The sequence below is a fragment of the Panthera onca genome, chromosome B2 (assembly GCF_046562875.1).
Source record: "Panthera onca isolate mPanOnc1 chromosome B2, mPanOnc1 haplotype 2, whole genome shotgun sequence".
NCBI lineage: Eukaryota > Metazoa > Chordata > Mammalia > Carnivora > Felidae > Panthera > Panthera onca.
The window spans coordinates 47133795-47149291 of NC_138343.1; the positions used below are offsets into that span (position 1 = coordinate 47133795).

At 36.4% G+C, this 15497-nt stretch overlaps 1 protein-coding gene and 1 long non-coding RNA gene across 2 annotated transcripts in view; one reads left to right on the forward strand and one right to left on the reverse strand.

Annotated features, from left to right (window-relative positions):
* Nucleotides 1-3452, forward strand: part of LOC132667175 (uncharacterized) — a 24887-nt gene extending 21435 nt beyond the window's left edge. The window contains exon 2 of the long non-coding RNA XR_009605019.3: nt 3248-3452. This is a non-coding gene — a long non-coding RNA (uncharacterized LOC132667175). The remainder of the gene's footprint in view (nt 1-3247) is intronic.
* Nucleotides 1-12801, reverse strand: part of LOC132667173 (cysteine-rich secretory protein 2-like) — a 26930-nt gene extending 14129 nt beyond the window's left edge. The window contains exons 1-2 of the mRNA XM_060615714.3: nt 12716-12801; nt 3234-3304 (exon numbers count right to left, since the gene is read on the reverse strand). Of these exons, the coding sequence (XP_060471697.2) occupies nt 3234-3304; nt 12716-12743 (99 nt within the window). The 5' untranslated portion in view covers nt 12744-12801. The remainder of the gene's footprint in view (nt 1-3233; nt 3305-12715) is intronic.
* Between the last annotated feature and the right edge of the window lie 2696 nt (nt 12802-15497).

The following is a 15497-nucleotide window of genomic DNA, read 5'->3' on the forward strand; positions in this document are numbered from 1 at the left end:
TCTTAAGATTCTCTTTCTCTCCACCCCTCCCCTGCTTAAGCTCTTGCACCTGGTCTCTCTCTCTCTCTCAAAATAAATAAACTTAAAAATTTTTTAAGTTAAAAAAATTTTAAAGTACTTAAAATACTCTAGTAAAATCATTCTTCCTGTTATGATATGTATTATGATCTACTTTATTATGATCTGATTTCATGGGGTCACTCAAAAGATAATTTTGCAACATCAAAAAATTTCCAAGGCCATTTAGAGGGAGCAAAGTCATCTAATTAATGGGCCATTGCTGATTCTGTTCCTTTTTAGTAACAGAATAAAGTATTATATCAGCTGCTGAAATTTTTGGTATATTTTATCATTGTACGTGTGTATGTGTGTGTGAGGTTGTGTCTAGCCTAGGGTAGGTGAGTTGTTCCCACAGGTTAAGATAATTGATGACTTAAATTAATACATGAGTGTTTTGTTGTATGAATATGAGTAAGAGTTTGAAGTCAAAGTCTAAACAGACAGGGCCCTTTGTTGATTTTACCTGACACACTGGGGTAAGTTATTCTCTCCTACCCCAATAATGAGTTCCCTCAAAGCCCTCCAAATAATGTAAGTTTAGGTTTAGCCATGTTTATCGCCACTATTTATTTATGCATCCATTTCCCCTGCTTGTTTGTATGTTCCTAAGGCAGGAACCAATAGTGAATGCCATTGTACCCACAGATGTGGCACATTCGCAGCTACTAACTCCTAAGCTAGAAAGGATGCGCATGTGAAATATTAACAGTGACCAACCTCTGCTTTACACAAAAGCATAAAATAACATCCTTGGATATTTCCTATTGACCCTCAAAAACCTGCTTAAGAGAATTTCATTTCAAAATACCTTGGATATTTCCTATTGACCCTCAAAAACCTGCTTAAGAGAATTTCATTTCAAAATACATAAAAATTTGGCCCCTGCGAAAGAAGTCATTATTTCCTCCTCCATATCCTATATTGCTTTGTATAGATATAAATCCTACTGAAGACGTGTCTTTGTCATTGTTGTTTTTAAATGAGTTTCAAGAGAGCTTTTATTAGGTAACAGGAAATATGAAGAGTGTTGAACATAAAATAGATCTAACATGGTATCTATCTATTGATCCTTAAAAAGTTTATTTTGATAGACTATATGACATAAATAATAAAATAATTACATATATTTCAGTTACATTGTAACTAAAATGATAGGTGGATTCTGCTAGATATACAAAAAAACAAAGGGTGAATTCTTGATTGAGGCTAGGAAAACTTTGTAAAAGATGGTCTGGATTGGGGTTATAAAGGATGATTAGTGTTTTCTAGCATTCTTGAGAAGGGGCAGAAAGTATGTAGAGAATCTGATTAGCTAACGGTAAGTGGTGCAAAAGAGCAAAATATCTCTCCTTTAAATAATTTCAAAAATGAAGACCAGGAGATGGACCAGAAAGATAACAGAGGGGCAGTAAGGACCATGAAAAAATCTTTAAGAAAGAGACTGGGGAGAAAGCAAACTTTTTGACTGAAGACCGAGGTGATGAGCAAATTATCTTCAGACTGAAAATTAATTGTGGTAATATAATGACTGTATTTCTGAATGCCATGTGAGTTTTGACCTAGTGTCTGAACTCTTTGATCTGAGGATCCCTAGCTGTTCTCGTATGCTCAGAGTTAACAAAGAATACACAAACAGACAGCAGTGACAGACTTTTTCTGATCAGAAGATAGACACATTGTATAAGCACCTACACGCTAAGTACTTAAAAGAATGATTCATCCTGTTCTTAGGATTATTAAAGGGCATCAGTGTATTAGAAATAATTAGAGCAGCTTAGGGGTGCCTGGGTGGCTCAGTCAGTTGAGCATCTGACTTTGGCTCAGGTCATGATCTTGCGGTTTGTAGGCTCGAGCCCTGCATTGGGCTCTGTGCTGACAGCTCAGAGCCTGGAGCCTTCTTCAGATTCTGTGTCTCCCTCTCTCTGCCTCTCGGCTGCTCATACTCTTTCTCTCTCTTAAATAAATAAACATTTGACAATAAATTATATTAAAAAAAGGAAGATGAAAAAAATTTTTAAAGGAATAATTAGAGCATCTTATTCTTTACGTACTAATTTAAGACCATGAAAAAAAAATCCAAATACTTAATATCACTAGTAAACTTTCTTTTTTTAAATTTAAAAATAGGTATAATTATTATCATACAGTAACTATGAAAATAAATGTGGTGAAGTATGTGAAGAAGTTTTGCTAATCTGAGATTATATAATATATAAATATATTGTTAATTTTCTGTGAAAATCACATTGTAATGAATTAAATAAAAGGAAATCAAAAAAGATATTTGGACAGCTTTTAAACCTGTGGATCATTGCTTTCAATAGAAATATAATTACAGTATCAAACTTATACAAAAAATTGTTTTTGTTTGTTTATGTTGAGAGAGAGAGCGAGCAGAGGAGGGGCAGAGAGAGAGGGAGACAAAAAATCCCAAGCAGGCTCTGCTCTGTCAGCTCAGAGACCAACGCAGGGCTTGAACTCATGAACTGTGGTGAGATCATGACCTGAGCTGAAACCAAGAGTTGGATGCTTAACTGGTTGAGCCACCCAGGCACACCCAAAAATTTTTTTTAAGAGAGAGAGAGAAAGAGAGAGGGAGAGGGCCAGAGGGAGAGAGAAGGAGAGAAAGTCTTAAGTGGCTTCACGCCCATGATGGAGCCCGATGCAGGGCTTGATTTCATGGCTATGAGATCATGACCTGAGCTGAAACGCAGTCAACCACTTAACTGACTGACCCACCCAGGTGCCCTGTATCAAACATAATTTTAATTTCTGGGTGGCCACTTTGAAAAGGAAAAAAATAAACAGATCAAATAACATATTTATTTAATAGATTCAAAATGTTATGCTTTCATCATGAAATCAATTTTAAAATTATTAATGAAATATTTTGACTTTTTTTTTTTTACTAAGTATTGAATTCTCCATGTGTTTATGCAGATCTCAGTCCCGATCGTCTGTATTTCTAGTGTTCAATACCCTCACGTGGCTAGAGGCTACAGCTCGTCATCACAGCCTTAAAATTAACTGTGTTAAGTACTCGAGCAACGGATGAGTACTTTGTGATGTACCAGACACTGTAATACTTTTCAGTTTTGCAAACTGATCTAATAGCTTGCTATTCCTCAGAGTTGCTTCAATCGTTCTGAAAATATTTTTAACCTTGACCGTACCTGTCCATTTGCAGGAAAGAATGGAAGCAACACAAGAGCCAGGAACAGCAACTCCAGGAATAAGGCCATGGCTGGGGGAGGAAAAAAAGAAAAAAAAAAAAAAACACAAAGGGAACAAAGACCTGCATTAGAATGTTTAGTGCATGAACTTCTGAGGAATATAGGAAAACAAAACAAAACAAAACAAAACAAAACAAAACAATGTAATGATCTCAGTTATTCCACGTTCATTAATAATATAACAAGAGAAGATTTGTTACAAGATGCCAATAGAATGATAATGGATGCACCCAGAAGCAGCCCTTCATAGGATGTAAAGAACAAAAGGAGGTACTCGGTTGAAGCCTTTGAAGTACACCTATAAATGTGAAGTGCATCTACATACTACCCTATTTTACCCTAGTTCCACAGTCTTGTCTATGTAGCTCTTCCCTTCGGATTCTAGGAATGGCTTCTTCACATTGCCTACTGAGGAGAAGTATTAGCTCCCAACTGTTAGCAATACTGGGATACCACTGGAATAGTCCTTGCTGGTTTCCTTAAATCCTTCTTAATCCTTCATAAATATACCCTCATTAAGATCTCTTCAAATTACTAGTTATCATGTGCCATTTCTTTCCTGTAATGAATCTGGCTCATGTATTTGACATTACTAGAACCCTAGGTAAATCCACTGAGAAGGAAGTGCTTTTCTTTAATACTTTCAACTACACCAATGTAGCCAGTGTCCTGATTCATTCCCATTCAAACCTTTCACTATTACAATGCCTCAAATTCTAAAAAAGGCAACATTCTCCTTCTGTATCTAAAAACAGAAGGTAGATTTCTCACTTTTAAGATTAAATTACAATCTGTACTGATGCCCTTAATAGGTTCACATCCTTTGCCTCACTAATTTAACTTCTTGGAATCCTGAAGAAATAATAATGTATACTGGAAAAACTTTAGGCATACATTTTTATTACATTAATATTTATAAGGATAAAAACCTTACAATTTACTACATGCTCAATAGCAGGGAGATAAAATGCCCAAATAAATTAGAATACATTCTCTTGTTGGAGTATATTAGACATAACAGTTATGTCTCTGATGGTGTTATAACAAAAACAATGCTTATGCTTCAAAGTTAAAAAATGGTATATGGGAAATTCTTAGCTTCTGTTATGGATGAATGTTTGTGCCCTCCCAAAATTCATATGTGGAAGCCATTGTGGCTATATTTGTATTTGGGTTTCTAAGAAAGTAGTTAAGATTAAATGAGGTAATAAGAATGAACCCTGATCCAATGAGGTTAGCGTACATATAGGGAGAGATACCAGAGCCCTCTCCCCACCCCCACTTCCTGTTTCTCATATTCACACATACAAGAAGATTCTATGTGAGAACATAGTGAGAAGGTGGCTGTCTGCAAGTCAAGAAGAGAAGTCTCATCAGAAATTGACTATACTGTTACCTTGGTCTCAGACTTTGAACCTCCATAACTGTGAGAAAACAAATTTCTGAAGCCACCCAGTCTGTGGTATTTTGTTATGGCAGCCCAAGAAGTCTCACACACATTCCCATATTTGGTATTTGAGGGTTAGGTTATTTCTGAGTGAGTTTGAAGGTCCATAAAATATGGTAATTTGAAATCTTCTGGAGCTACAGATTTGCATTCAGGTGCCCATGTGTGAGGAAGACACTGAGAGATCTGGTTACCTCTGACTCCCATCCAGCATCCATATCTCAATGAGCCTTGCTTTGCTCATGGATCTATGACAAAAAGCATGTCACAGGTATTTTGGAGTAGTTTTAAGGTAAGAGAAGAAATTTTATTGCATGGTCATATTGACAATCTTGATATGTAGGGAGATTTGGGAATGCTTACATTATTACTCTCCTGAAGTAACAGAAATAGGATCTCATCCCCTTCTCCCACAAAATAATTATCAGACAAAGAACAAATGAGATTAAACAGAAATACAAGAGAATTAGTTTATCTTCACGTGGTGAGACATTCTTTTTTGCATTTTCTATAATAAGTCTGTGTTACTGTAATTACTGTAATTAGAAAAAGAAGAAGATTATTAACTCTTTGGAAAGTGTGTCTGACTTTGTCAAGCCTATTAGTTGTTTTTCTTTTGCAACCTGGTGTAGCTAACAGTTTAGGCATTATGACAATCACGTAAGAGAACAGAGGCACAGAAGCATAAGTGACCTCCCAAAGCACTATTGCCAGTTAGAGTGTAGCTGGGACAGAACCCAAGATTTCTTTTAGCCTCAATATCTATTTCCCACTAAACTGTATTATACTTTTTGGAGGCCTGGGGTTCCTGGTAAGAATGAAAGCATTTAATGAATCTTCTTCCTTGACAAAAAATATTCATGCATTACTATAAAGCTTTTCCCGGCTGTTAAATAGCTGGTAGATTACTAAACACATTTGAAAAGATTAGAAAAAAAATACACAATATTAACAAGTTAATCCTCTACTATTGTCCCTCAAATATGAAATAAAACTCCTAAAACTTAAAGAGCTCAAGTAATTTTCTTAGGATATGCATCTATCAATTTTCTTAGGATATGCATCTCGTGTTGAAAATATGCCTCATTATGATAACCTTTAGATATGTAACTTTGTTAAAATAATGGAGAAGTTTGTTGGCATTTTAATGAAGTATTTTTTTATTTAATGAAGTATTTATTTAATAATATTTTTTAAATAATTAGAACAGGAAGGGAGAGAATTAGAATGAAAATCACAAAATTAGCAGCATATTCCTGCAAGAGAGTTCTATGAGGGATACAAATTATGCAGGTGTTCCTACAGATTTTTGGAAATGTAAACTCTTATATCCCATTAAAATATCACTTACAGAAGTAAGAAAAAGTTGATTTTGTTTATACTGTAATTATTAGGTGGAACAGAGGAAGAGGTAGGAGAATAAAATGAAAATTTGAAGACAGAAAAGAAAGATTATGGAAGGAAAAATTAACTTAAATTCTGTATAAAGCAAATACATAAACTTAGTGTCCAAGAAAACATCGTTCATTTCTCAGAGATACCTGGTCCCTATTGAACAAACCTGAATACCTAAAGTTGGCACCGGGTATTGTGATAATGGAAAGGGTGCACTATAGATGTTAAGAAGTCTGGGGTTTATTGTCATTAATCCTGTTGTAACTAGTTATATGAAATTGAAAATCTTTTTCAAGTTGGACTATGGTGACATAGGATCACTTCATATGGTTCTTGTTAATAGGGAGATAAGTAATGTTAGAGCAAAGGATGCCTGTGCCCTCAGGGGGAGGTGTACCCAGCAGAAATCTCTCAGCTTGTTGACACTTCAATTAATTGGCTGAAGCCTCCGATTAGACTACACCACAGTTTGACCTCTATCTTGGAGCAATCTTGCTTCCCTTCCCTCCCTTCATAGGGAATTGATCCCAAATGTATTTTTTTATCTCCTTGTCTCAGATTTTGTTACCATTACCTGGGGAACCCAACCTGGTAGGTACATTATTCATTAGATAATCTTTTTCTCATAACTCTCCTTATGAGGGGTTCCTTGTTTATACCTCATTATCCTTTGATCATATGCCCTTTATGTCTTTGGTCATGTTAATTCTTAACCTGAATTTTAACCATATCCTTCAAGAATGGGAACATTTCTAAGTTCTTCTTTCCAAAGAAACTCACAGGCTAACTCCAAAAACACCGATCTTGTCTCTGGATGGGAATATTTAAAGCCCACCCAGTCAATTTGTATTTTATTCAGTTTTTCTGATTTATATTAATATTCTATTTTCTCTCAATTTCTTTACATTTGACTTTCCCCCCATATCTACATTGTGAGTAGCTATGGCAAAAGATGGTTCACTCTGTATTTGGTCAGAGAAGGAGCTGCAGAAGCTTACAAAGTCTCCAGGGGACTCACTCTTACACTAGTGTCCTTGGGCCATGCACATCCCTTTGTCATGGCCTCAGGTGGGCCTCCTAGAAAATTTGAAAGCAAAAGAGGAAAATAGACCCTCCCTTTTTTTTTTTTCAAGTCAATGGCAATCAGTTATTCCACATTCTATCCATGATAGCATGCTAGATATTGTTGAGCATGGTCAAGGAAAAAGGACAGGATTCTTGCCAGCCCTGTCTTAGCATGTTGTTAGGGGAGCCCATAATTCTAATGCCCTCAGTGTGAGCTGGTTGGACTTTCCCATGTGTGCAAAAGTGAAAGGTAAAGTTTTATTGTCTTTTGCCTAGACCCATTTTGGGACTTTTGGAGAAGGAAAGGGAAGAATCTAGCATAGAGCAAGGCTCTGGAAATAAATATTTCAGATGTTTTGTATTCAGATATTCAGATATATTGTAAGACCAATGCATTTAGCTCCACCTCACCTCTTGCCCCCAGGGGCCTCCCTAAATAGCAGGTGCAGATAGGATACGTTTTATTTGCATTTCCATTTGGTAGAGTCATACAGAAAACATTAGAAAGAATTAGGAGGGGTGCCTAGGTGGCTCAGTCAGTTAAGACTCTGACTTTGGCTCAGGTCATGATTTCACTATCTGTGAGTTTCAGCCATGCTTTGGGCTCTATGCTATCAGTTTAAAGCCTGGAACCTGCTTCAAGAATCTGTGTCTCCCTCTCTCCCTGCCCCTCCCCTGCTCACACTCTGTCTCTCTCTTTCTCTCAAAAGTAAGCAAAGATTTTTTAAAAAATTAGGAAAGTAATAGAGTCTTCTTGTTATTCACTTGCATATAGACAATTTTTAAATGTGCGTCATGATATATCTCCTCGACTATTTCCTTGGGAACAAACTTTAGATTCTTTCTAAATCGTTGCCCTCAAAAGAGTTATTTTGCTACATGCAAGTCACCAAGTCTCTCTTCTTATACAGTTTTCTGCTCTTCCATTCATAATTTTCCTTTTCAAGAGATCAGTAATTTCTCAAGAGTGTGACTAGGGAAAAGTCAAAGGGATTCAAAGATTTACAAATCCAAGTGTTGATGATTTACTGCTAACTATATACAGCAGAGCAAATTGTGTCTTTCTAAAGCATAAATTTATATACACAATTAAATTATAGCATATAGCTTCTTCTTTATATTGGTGTTAGGAGCACCCCTAAGTTTGAAATACTCACTTGAAAAAAATAAGTTGTTTTCTCTAATGACATGATATCACTGCTTACTAATTAATGAAAAACATAAACTTACAAAAATTATATAGCCATACCTTGCCTTAAAAGCCCATTTTATGGAAATAAGGATTTTCAAATTAGACACTAGGGAGAATTTGTTTAGTTCCTAAGAGAAGAATTCATAAAAGGGTTGATTTAACAAGCAAACTTTTCAGGGTGCTTGCGTGGCTCAGTAGATTGAGCATCTGACTCTTGATTTTGGCTCAGGTCATGTGGGATTGAGCCCTGTATCAGGCTTCTTGCTGAGCATGGAGCCTGGAGCCTGCTTAGGATTCTCTCTCTCTCTCTCTCTCTCTCTCTCTCTCTAGCTCTCTCTTTCTATGCACCTCTCCCCCACTGGCATTCTATTTCTCCCTAAAATTATGTATAGGGTCAATTGGGTGGCTCAGTAGATTAAGTGTCTGACTTCAACTCAGGTCACAGTCTCACGGTTTGTGAGTTGGAGCCCTGCATTGGGCTCTGAGCTGACAGTGCGGAGCCTGCTTGGGATTCTGTCTCCTTCTTTCTCTGTCCCTCCCCCATTTACACATGCACTCTCTCTCTCTCTCAAGACAATTAAAAAAATTTTTAAAAATAAAATAAAATTATGTATGTATGAATGAATGAATGAATGAATAAATAAATAAAGTAAGCATTTAGGCTTCTATTCTAGTTAGGCTGTAAAAATAGGCAGGCTTCGTATTATCACCCTGACATGAACTCTGGAGGAATGATGGAAGAAACGATATAGTGAGAAAATCTGGTGCCATTTGAGACAACATGGATGCATCTAGACAGTACTATACTAAGTGAAATAAGTCAGACTGAGGGAGACAGTCTACTCATAAATGGAATTTAAAAGAAGAAGATGAAGAAGAAGAAACAAACAGCAAAATCAGAACTATAAACATAGAGAACAAACTGATGGTTGCCAAAGGGAAGGGATGCAGAGGGGGCAAAATGGGTGAAGGGGAGAGGGAAATACAGGTCTCTTGTTACAGAATGAGTAAGTCATGGGAATAAAAAGCAAAGCATAAGGAATATAGTCAGTGATACTGTAAGAGTGATGTAATGGGACACATGGTAGCTTATACTTGAGGTAAACATAATATAATATATAATCTTGTCAAATCATTAAGTTGTACATCTGAGACTAATATAACATTGTGTATCAACTATACTCAAATAAAAACAAATTTCAAAAAAATCCATGATCAAGTAAGTTTTATATCAGGACTGTAAGAATAATTAAAAATTATAAAAAGAATAATTCAAAATTAGAAAATATATTGGTCAAATTCATCACATTAATGGACTAAAGAAAAATCATGTGGCAAAATATGTTATTAAATTCAACCCCTAGTTATAGTTAAAAATAAGAACAAAGAAGACGAGAGATTATTAATTTGGTAATGGAAATATTGCTAAATATCTCTAGCAAATATTGTAGTTATTGGAGAAACTCTAGGTGCATTCATTTAATATTGAGAACAACAACAACAAAAAAGAATGATTAATGTCATTGGTATTGTTCAACATCATATTAGAGAGGTCCTTATCAAAGTCATAAGAAAAAAAGTACATATTTGTAAGTCTTGAAAGGAAGAGGTAATATTAGTATTATTTTTAAATGATATGGCCAATTATCTGGAGAATGCACCATAATGAAAAGTTTGTAAGATGTAATAGTCAACCTATAAAAAATACCATTGCCATAAACTGGCAACACTCAACTAGAAAATAAGATTAAAAAGAAACATACAACTCATAGCATGAAAAATAGGGGCTCCTGGGTGGCTCAGTCTGTTAAGTGTCCAGCTTTGATTTAGGTCATGGTCTCACAGTTCATGAGATCGAGTCCCACATGGGACTCTTCACTGACAGTGTGGAGCTAGCTTGGAATTCTCTCTCTTACTCTCTACCTGCCTCTCCCCTGCTCGTGTTCTCTCTCACCTCAAAATAAATAAATAAACTTAAAAAAAAAAGTACAAAAAATATAAAGCTTATTTATGATATAACCAAGAATTAGAAAAAAAAATGTTTGGAGACTACTTTTAAACTCTAGTAAAGGACACAAAAGAAGATACGCATAAGTTAAGAGATTTTCATTCTATTATGGTATGTGTTAATATAATAAAGTTATCAATCCTAATTAAATTAATATGAAAATTGTTTGTAATCCTAGTAAAAATTCTAATTGGCCTATGAATAACTGAATATACTTTTTAATAAGAAGAATTAATTTGGTAATCTTTTCATACTAGTTATTAAAATAGGCTCCAAACTTGTCTTGACAAAATTTGGATGTTGTATTAGGAAGAGAAAAATGGGCCAATGAAAGTGAATAGAAAATTTAAGAGACAGACAAAACAAGGTAGCATAGAAAAGCATTAGAGGAAGAACAGATTATCTAGCATGTGACTTTGGGGAAATTACCTTGCTATATGGGGAAAATTTTAAAGAAGCAAAAAAACCAGATCCTTATTAATCATTACCTATGAAAGTAAATACAGAGGGGTTAAATTTATAAATAGATGAAATGTTTTACATGCATGTTTTCAAGACCATATCCCTTTGCCTTAAGTGAACTATATGATCATGCCATTATATGGTGACCTGTGTTTTGTGTGAAGCACTGTGTCACTCTTTATGGGCCCGTTAAAACTCCTAACAGTCTAGATAGTAGATTACATGACTCAATACCCTAGTTTACAGATCTTCAGTCCCCGGATCAGAGATTTAATAATGAAATGCCATATGCTTGCATGCAAAAGAACTGGAGGGTAAGTGCAGACAGTTTGGCCTCAAAGCCCTAGCTCCTGAAAGGAGGGGATGAAAACGTTTCAAACATTTAGACCAGAAAAAGTCATTAAAAGCATCAACACACATATGTATAATGTGTGCTTTGTGGGTACAGACACATCTGCATACCAGTCACAGCACAGGAAAGTATTTGATGCAATCTTTTTGAACTTTAGATGTCACATTTAATCTTCATTCTGGTCACTTTCTTTATCTCAGCCACTTGTCTGCACTACAGAAAGCAGCCTATGACACCGTACAAAGTTTGCCAAACTTCTAGACATCATCATCTAGGAAATCTGCAAAGATACCTAAATAATAGTAGCCGCCTTGACAGTTCCCAAAAGCAAGTTTTTTTTTTCTTTTCCACATTTTTTCCTTTCCCTTACTTGAACTTACTAAACAGCATCACTGGAATTATTAGCACTATCTGATTTAGACATTACTTTAGAGGTCTGACACCCTTCCTCCTAATTTGCCTCTTCCTCTTACAAGTCTGAGCTCTATTCAGGGGTTCCAAATGACCTCACGACGCATCATTATAGAGTAGTTCCTGCATTTGCAACTTGTCATCGGTTTAATTTCCTTTGATGCTCCTCCAGAAGGTGAGTCACACAGAAGCAGGTGTAGATTTTGGTTTTAATTGACAAAAGACGCAACACCGGATCTTCTCTGGCAACAGTATAAATCCTTCCTAAACTCCCTGGATGGCAGTTTAGCCATAGAGGAGAACATTAATAAAATATTTTTGCAAATAAAATCTTAGCTCTGCAGGGTAAATTACTCCTTGAATGTTGTGATTAGGTACCATTTCTTATTTGCCAGAAAAATTCTTTGTTGAAACTGCTTTCTTATATAAAATATACACAGCAGATACTATATTTGCTTATGTAAGCAAATATAAGTCAACAGGTCTGAAACAGGATTTGTCATTAACTTTTGATCAGAAAACTTATAAGTCTTTTGTTTTCTTTTTGATTTGAGGGAATTTCATGAGGGAAATTGTATATTATGCTGATAATCATTCAGGATATTTTTTTATCTCTATGTCAGTGCTATAATTTTGTTTTGATAGATTTAAAATTATTAGCAATAGCTTCTGATCCTTACTTTAATATAGTCTGTACCAATGACATAGCCATATATGTGAATATGAGTGAAATTATTAATATGGAAGTATGTGACACATATCTCTTTAGTTATTCATTTTTCCTTGAAAGGAAGTTCTGGTATAATTGTTTCCAAAAGTCATAAACATGGAAGTTATATTACCTATTTTAGAATGAAAAGTAAAATTTAATTTAAATATTAAATTCGCTAAAAGTGCTTTTGGAATAATAGAGCTACATAGTATTTTCTCAGCTTAAGAAAGAGTATAAAAATTAAGCCCATTACTCTCAATAAAAGTGATTAAGTTTTGAAAAATCATAGATTCTTTTACAATATATGATTTACCACTGAAAAAGCATCAATGTATTTGCATCATAAAATGTTCACCTTAAAATAAATACATTACTTACTGCTGATTCTCAGAGCTGGCTGAAACATCTGCTTTATCTGTAGGAAGAAGGAAGGTGGAGAAAAAGAGGTTAGAGCAGTATATATACATTACACTTATTTCCTGTTTTGGGCCAATTACGGTTGCGCAAGTGAATCTAAGTCAACAGGTCTGAAACAGGATTTGTCATACCAATAGTTTCAAATTTCACTGCTGATTGTTTAACTGAAGTTTTGGCAATATCTTGTCATTCTCCACATGGCTTTTTTTTTGAATGGCTTTTCTTCAGCTCAGGTGATGTCCTTAGATGTCTCCTTTGGTGTGCATTTATTCTCAGTGCCTGTTTAGTTCCTAGAAGTGAATTCTCTGTAGACCTTGGGTGGAGGTTATTTAATGTTTCCATATGTCCAGAGGTAGGCAGGTTGAAGAGCTTATGCACAGCTTTTTCTTCTATGGAGCTGGGAAATGCAAAAACATTTGCAAAAGCAAATGCCTTTCTTCCAGATATTTCCCAGGATGCTGGATGAGTCCATAAGCTGACACATTTGCTTACTGGGAGCTGTGATGTGTCCAGTACTGTGGGAAATGCTTACATAAACTGAATGTAGATACATGTTCTTATGCATGCATTTCTGCAAGTAAACCTAACATTGTTCAGTGGGAGGGCTAGGAGGTCATTCTTTAGTTTATTGGCAGGACTTGATTTGTACAGGATATCTAAAGTTAATACTGGATTTACTGTAATTATTTTTAGAGTGTTTAATTTGTTTATTGGATATATATCAGAACTTGGTCTATTCTCTAATGGAAAGAATGACCTAGAAAACTTGATTTAGGGAGTGAAGGAAGGGATGGAGGGGGTGCCTCACACAGCTTCATTTTACTGTCTTATAAAGCGAATTTATGCCCGTCAGGCCTGGCCCTGGAACATGAAGCTAGGTCAACATTAAACCAATTTGTCACATGTAGTTTGTCGTTTTCTGACTTGAAAAATTTTAAGGCAGAAAGATTTTATCTCCTTTGTCTGAAAAGTTTTAGTCCTTTAAAATGGGTAATGAAATGCATTCTAATTCTAATTGGATAAACTTGCTGCTTTTAAAAAATGAGTTTAGTTGTAACTGTGTGTTGTATGTAGATGTTGTGCGGGTGTCCCCATTTCTCTGCATGTCCTCAGGAGGGTTTGGCTCCAAAACATTTTTTAAACCTCGTTCTTGATTTCCTGATTTTCCAGTTCTGGATTTCTTCTTAGCAAATAATATTAGAAGTCCTGACAAAGTACATGGTGATTTGAGGGGCCCACCCAGAAGGAATATCAGCCAGTGTATCTTTTTTATTTTAATTTTTTTAGCTTATTTATTTTGAGTGAGCCGGGGAGAGGGATACAGAGAATCCCAAGCAGGCTCCAGGCTGTCAGCACTGAGCCCGATGTGGGGCTCAAACTTACAAATCGTGAGATCGTGACCTGAGCTGAAAACCAAGAGTCAGATGCTTAGCTGACTGAGCCACCCAGGCACCCCAGCCAGTGTATCTCAAGCAATGGCTCAGATCCTGTACTCTGGCTCAGATGGCCAAAGCTAAGGCAGGGCTTCGGGACCAGGGGTGTATACCAGTGTTCCTCAGTGTCCAGGCCATACCTGTCCAGTGGTGCAGCCCCATCCAGGCGTATGGTTTTGAGAAAATCCTCCTTTTCTGCTACATTCCTGATGGGGAGGTGGTGGTCTCAGGTATTATGTGCAGCTAACTGGACAAATGGAGACGTTTGCTATTTGGGTCCAGTCTTGTTCACCGTCAAGACTGACAAAGTAGTTTGAGATAAACTGTCAGCTCTGATGTTTGCTATACTTTGTTGCTTGTTATAACCTCAATACTAGAGTAAGTTGTAGGCCTTTAAATTCAGGGAAAACAAGGGAAAATTCAAGAGTTACTGGAATGTTAAAACAAGAGATTTGTTCAGGGTGACACATGGTAAAAGCATGTCATTGACCATGTTTCCTTCTCTTCCAGGCTTGGTACATTGTGAGCTGTGCCTTGGGAATCTATCATAGAAATCTTTTCACAATCTCCCTTTCTCCAAAAGTGGATCCTTTCTTAATGGAAGATTCAAGTAGAGAATCTGTCCACTTGGCTCTGTTAGTTTGGGGAGGGTTATGCTTTTGTATAATTCACAGGATTGCCTTTTTCTTCTCTAGAAACATTTAAAATCCAAACTTTTGAAACTGTCCTCTTCATGTTTAAAATGTAGCTACAATTTTGGCGATAGTCATAAATTTGTGTGTGGAATGACTCATTAAGCCCTCTTCACAACCACATAAGGTGAGCGCTCCTGTTACCCCATTTTGCAGATGAGAAACAAGGCACACAGAGTTATGGGACTTATCCAAGGTCACATGGCAGGGCATGTGGGCCCAGGGATGGCTTTCTTTTGTAACAGCCACCTGTCTCTGAGTTCTGTCTACACTTCTCTGTTAGGTCCCCTTCCCACAGTGGTTTCAATGGGCAACTCCCTGTGACTAATGGACTCCACTGGGATCCAGACTGCTGACAGGAGGGCCCTGTAGAGGGTGGCATTCTCTCATTTCCCTGGATGATGGATTGAAAAATTCTTTGCTCATATTGCTCCTGGCCATAGTTGGGCCAGGTAAGAGGAACCAGGTTCACACCTGACTGACCAGCCTGGAGGGGGAAGGGGAAAGGCACACAAAAAATGGGGAGTCAATCATCCCAGCCGGCACATCTGTTCCCACTGTTAAACCCAGAGTAGCCTCCTGCCCGTGGAATTCTCCTGGTGACAGAAAAGACACACT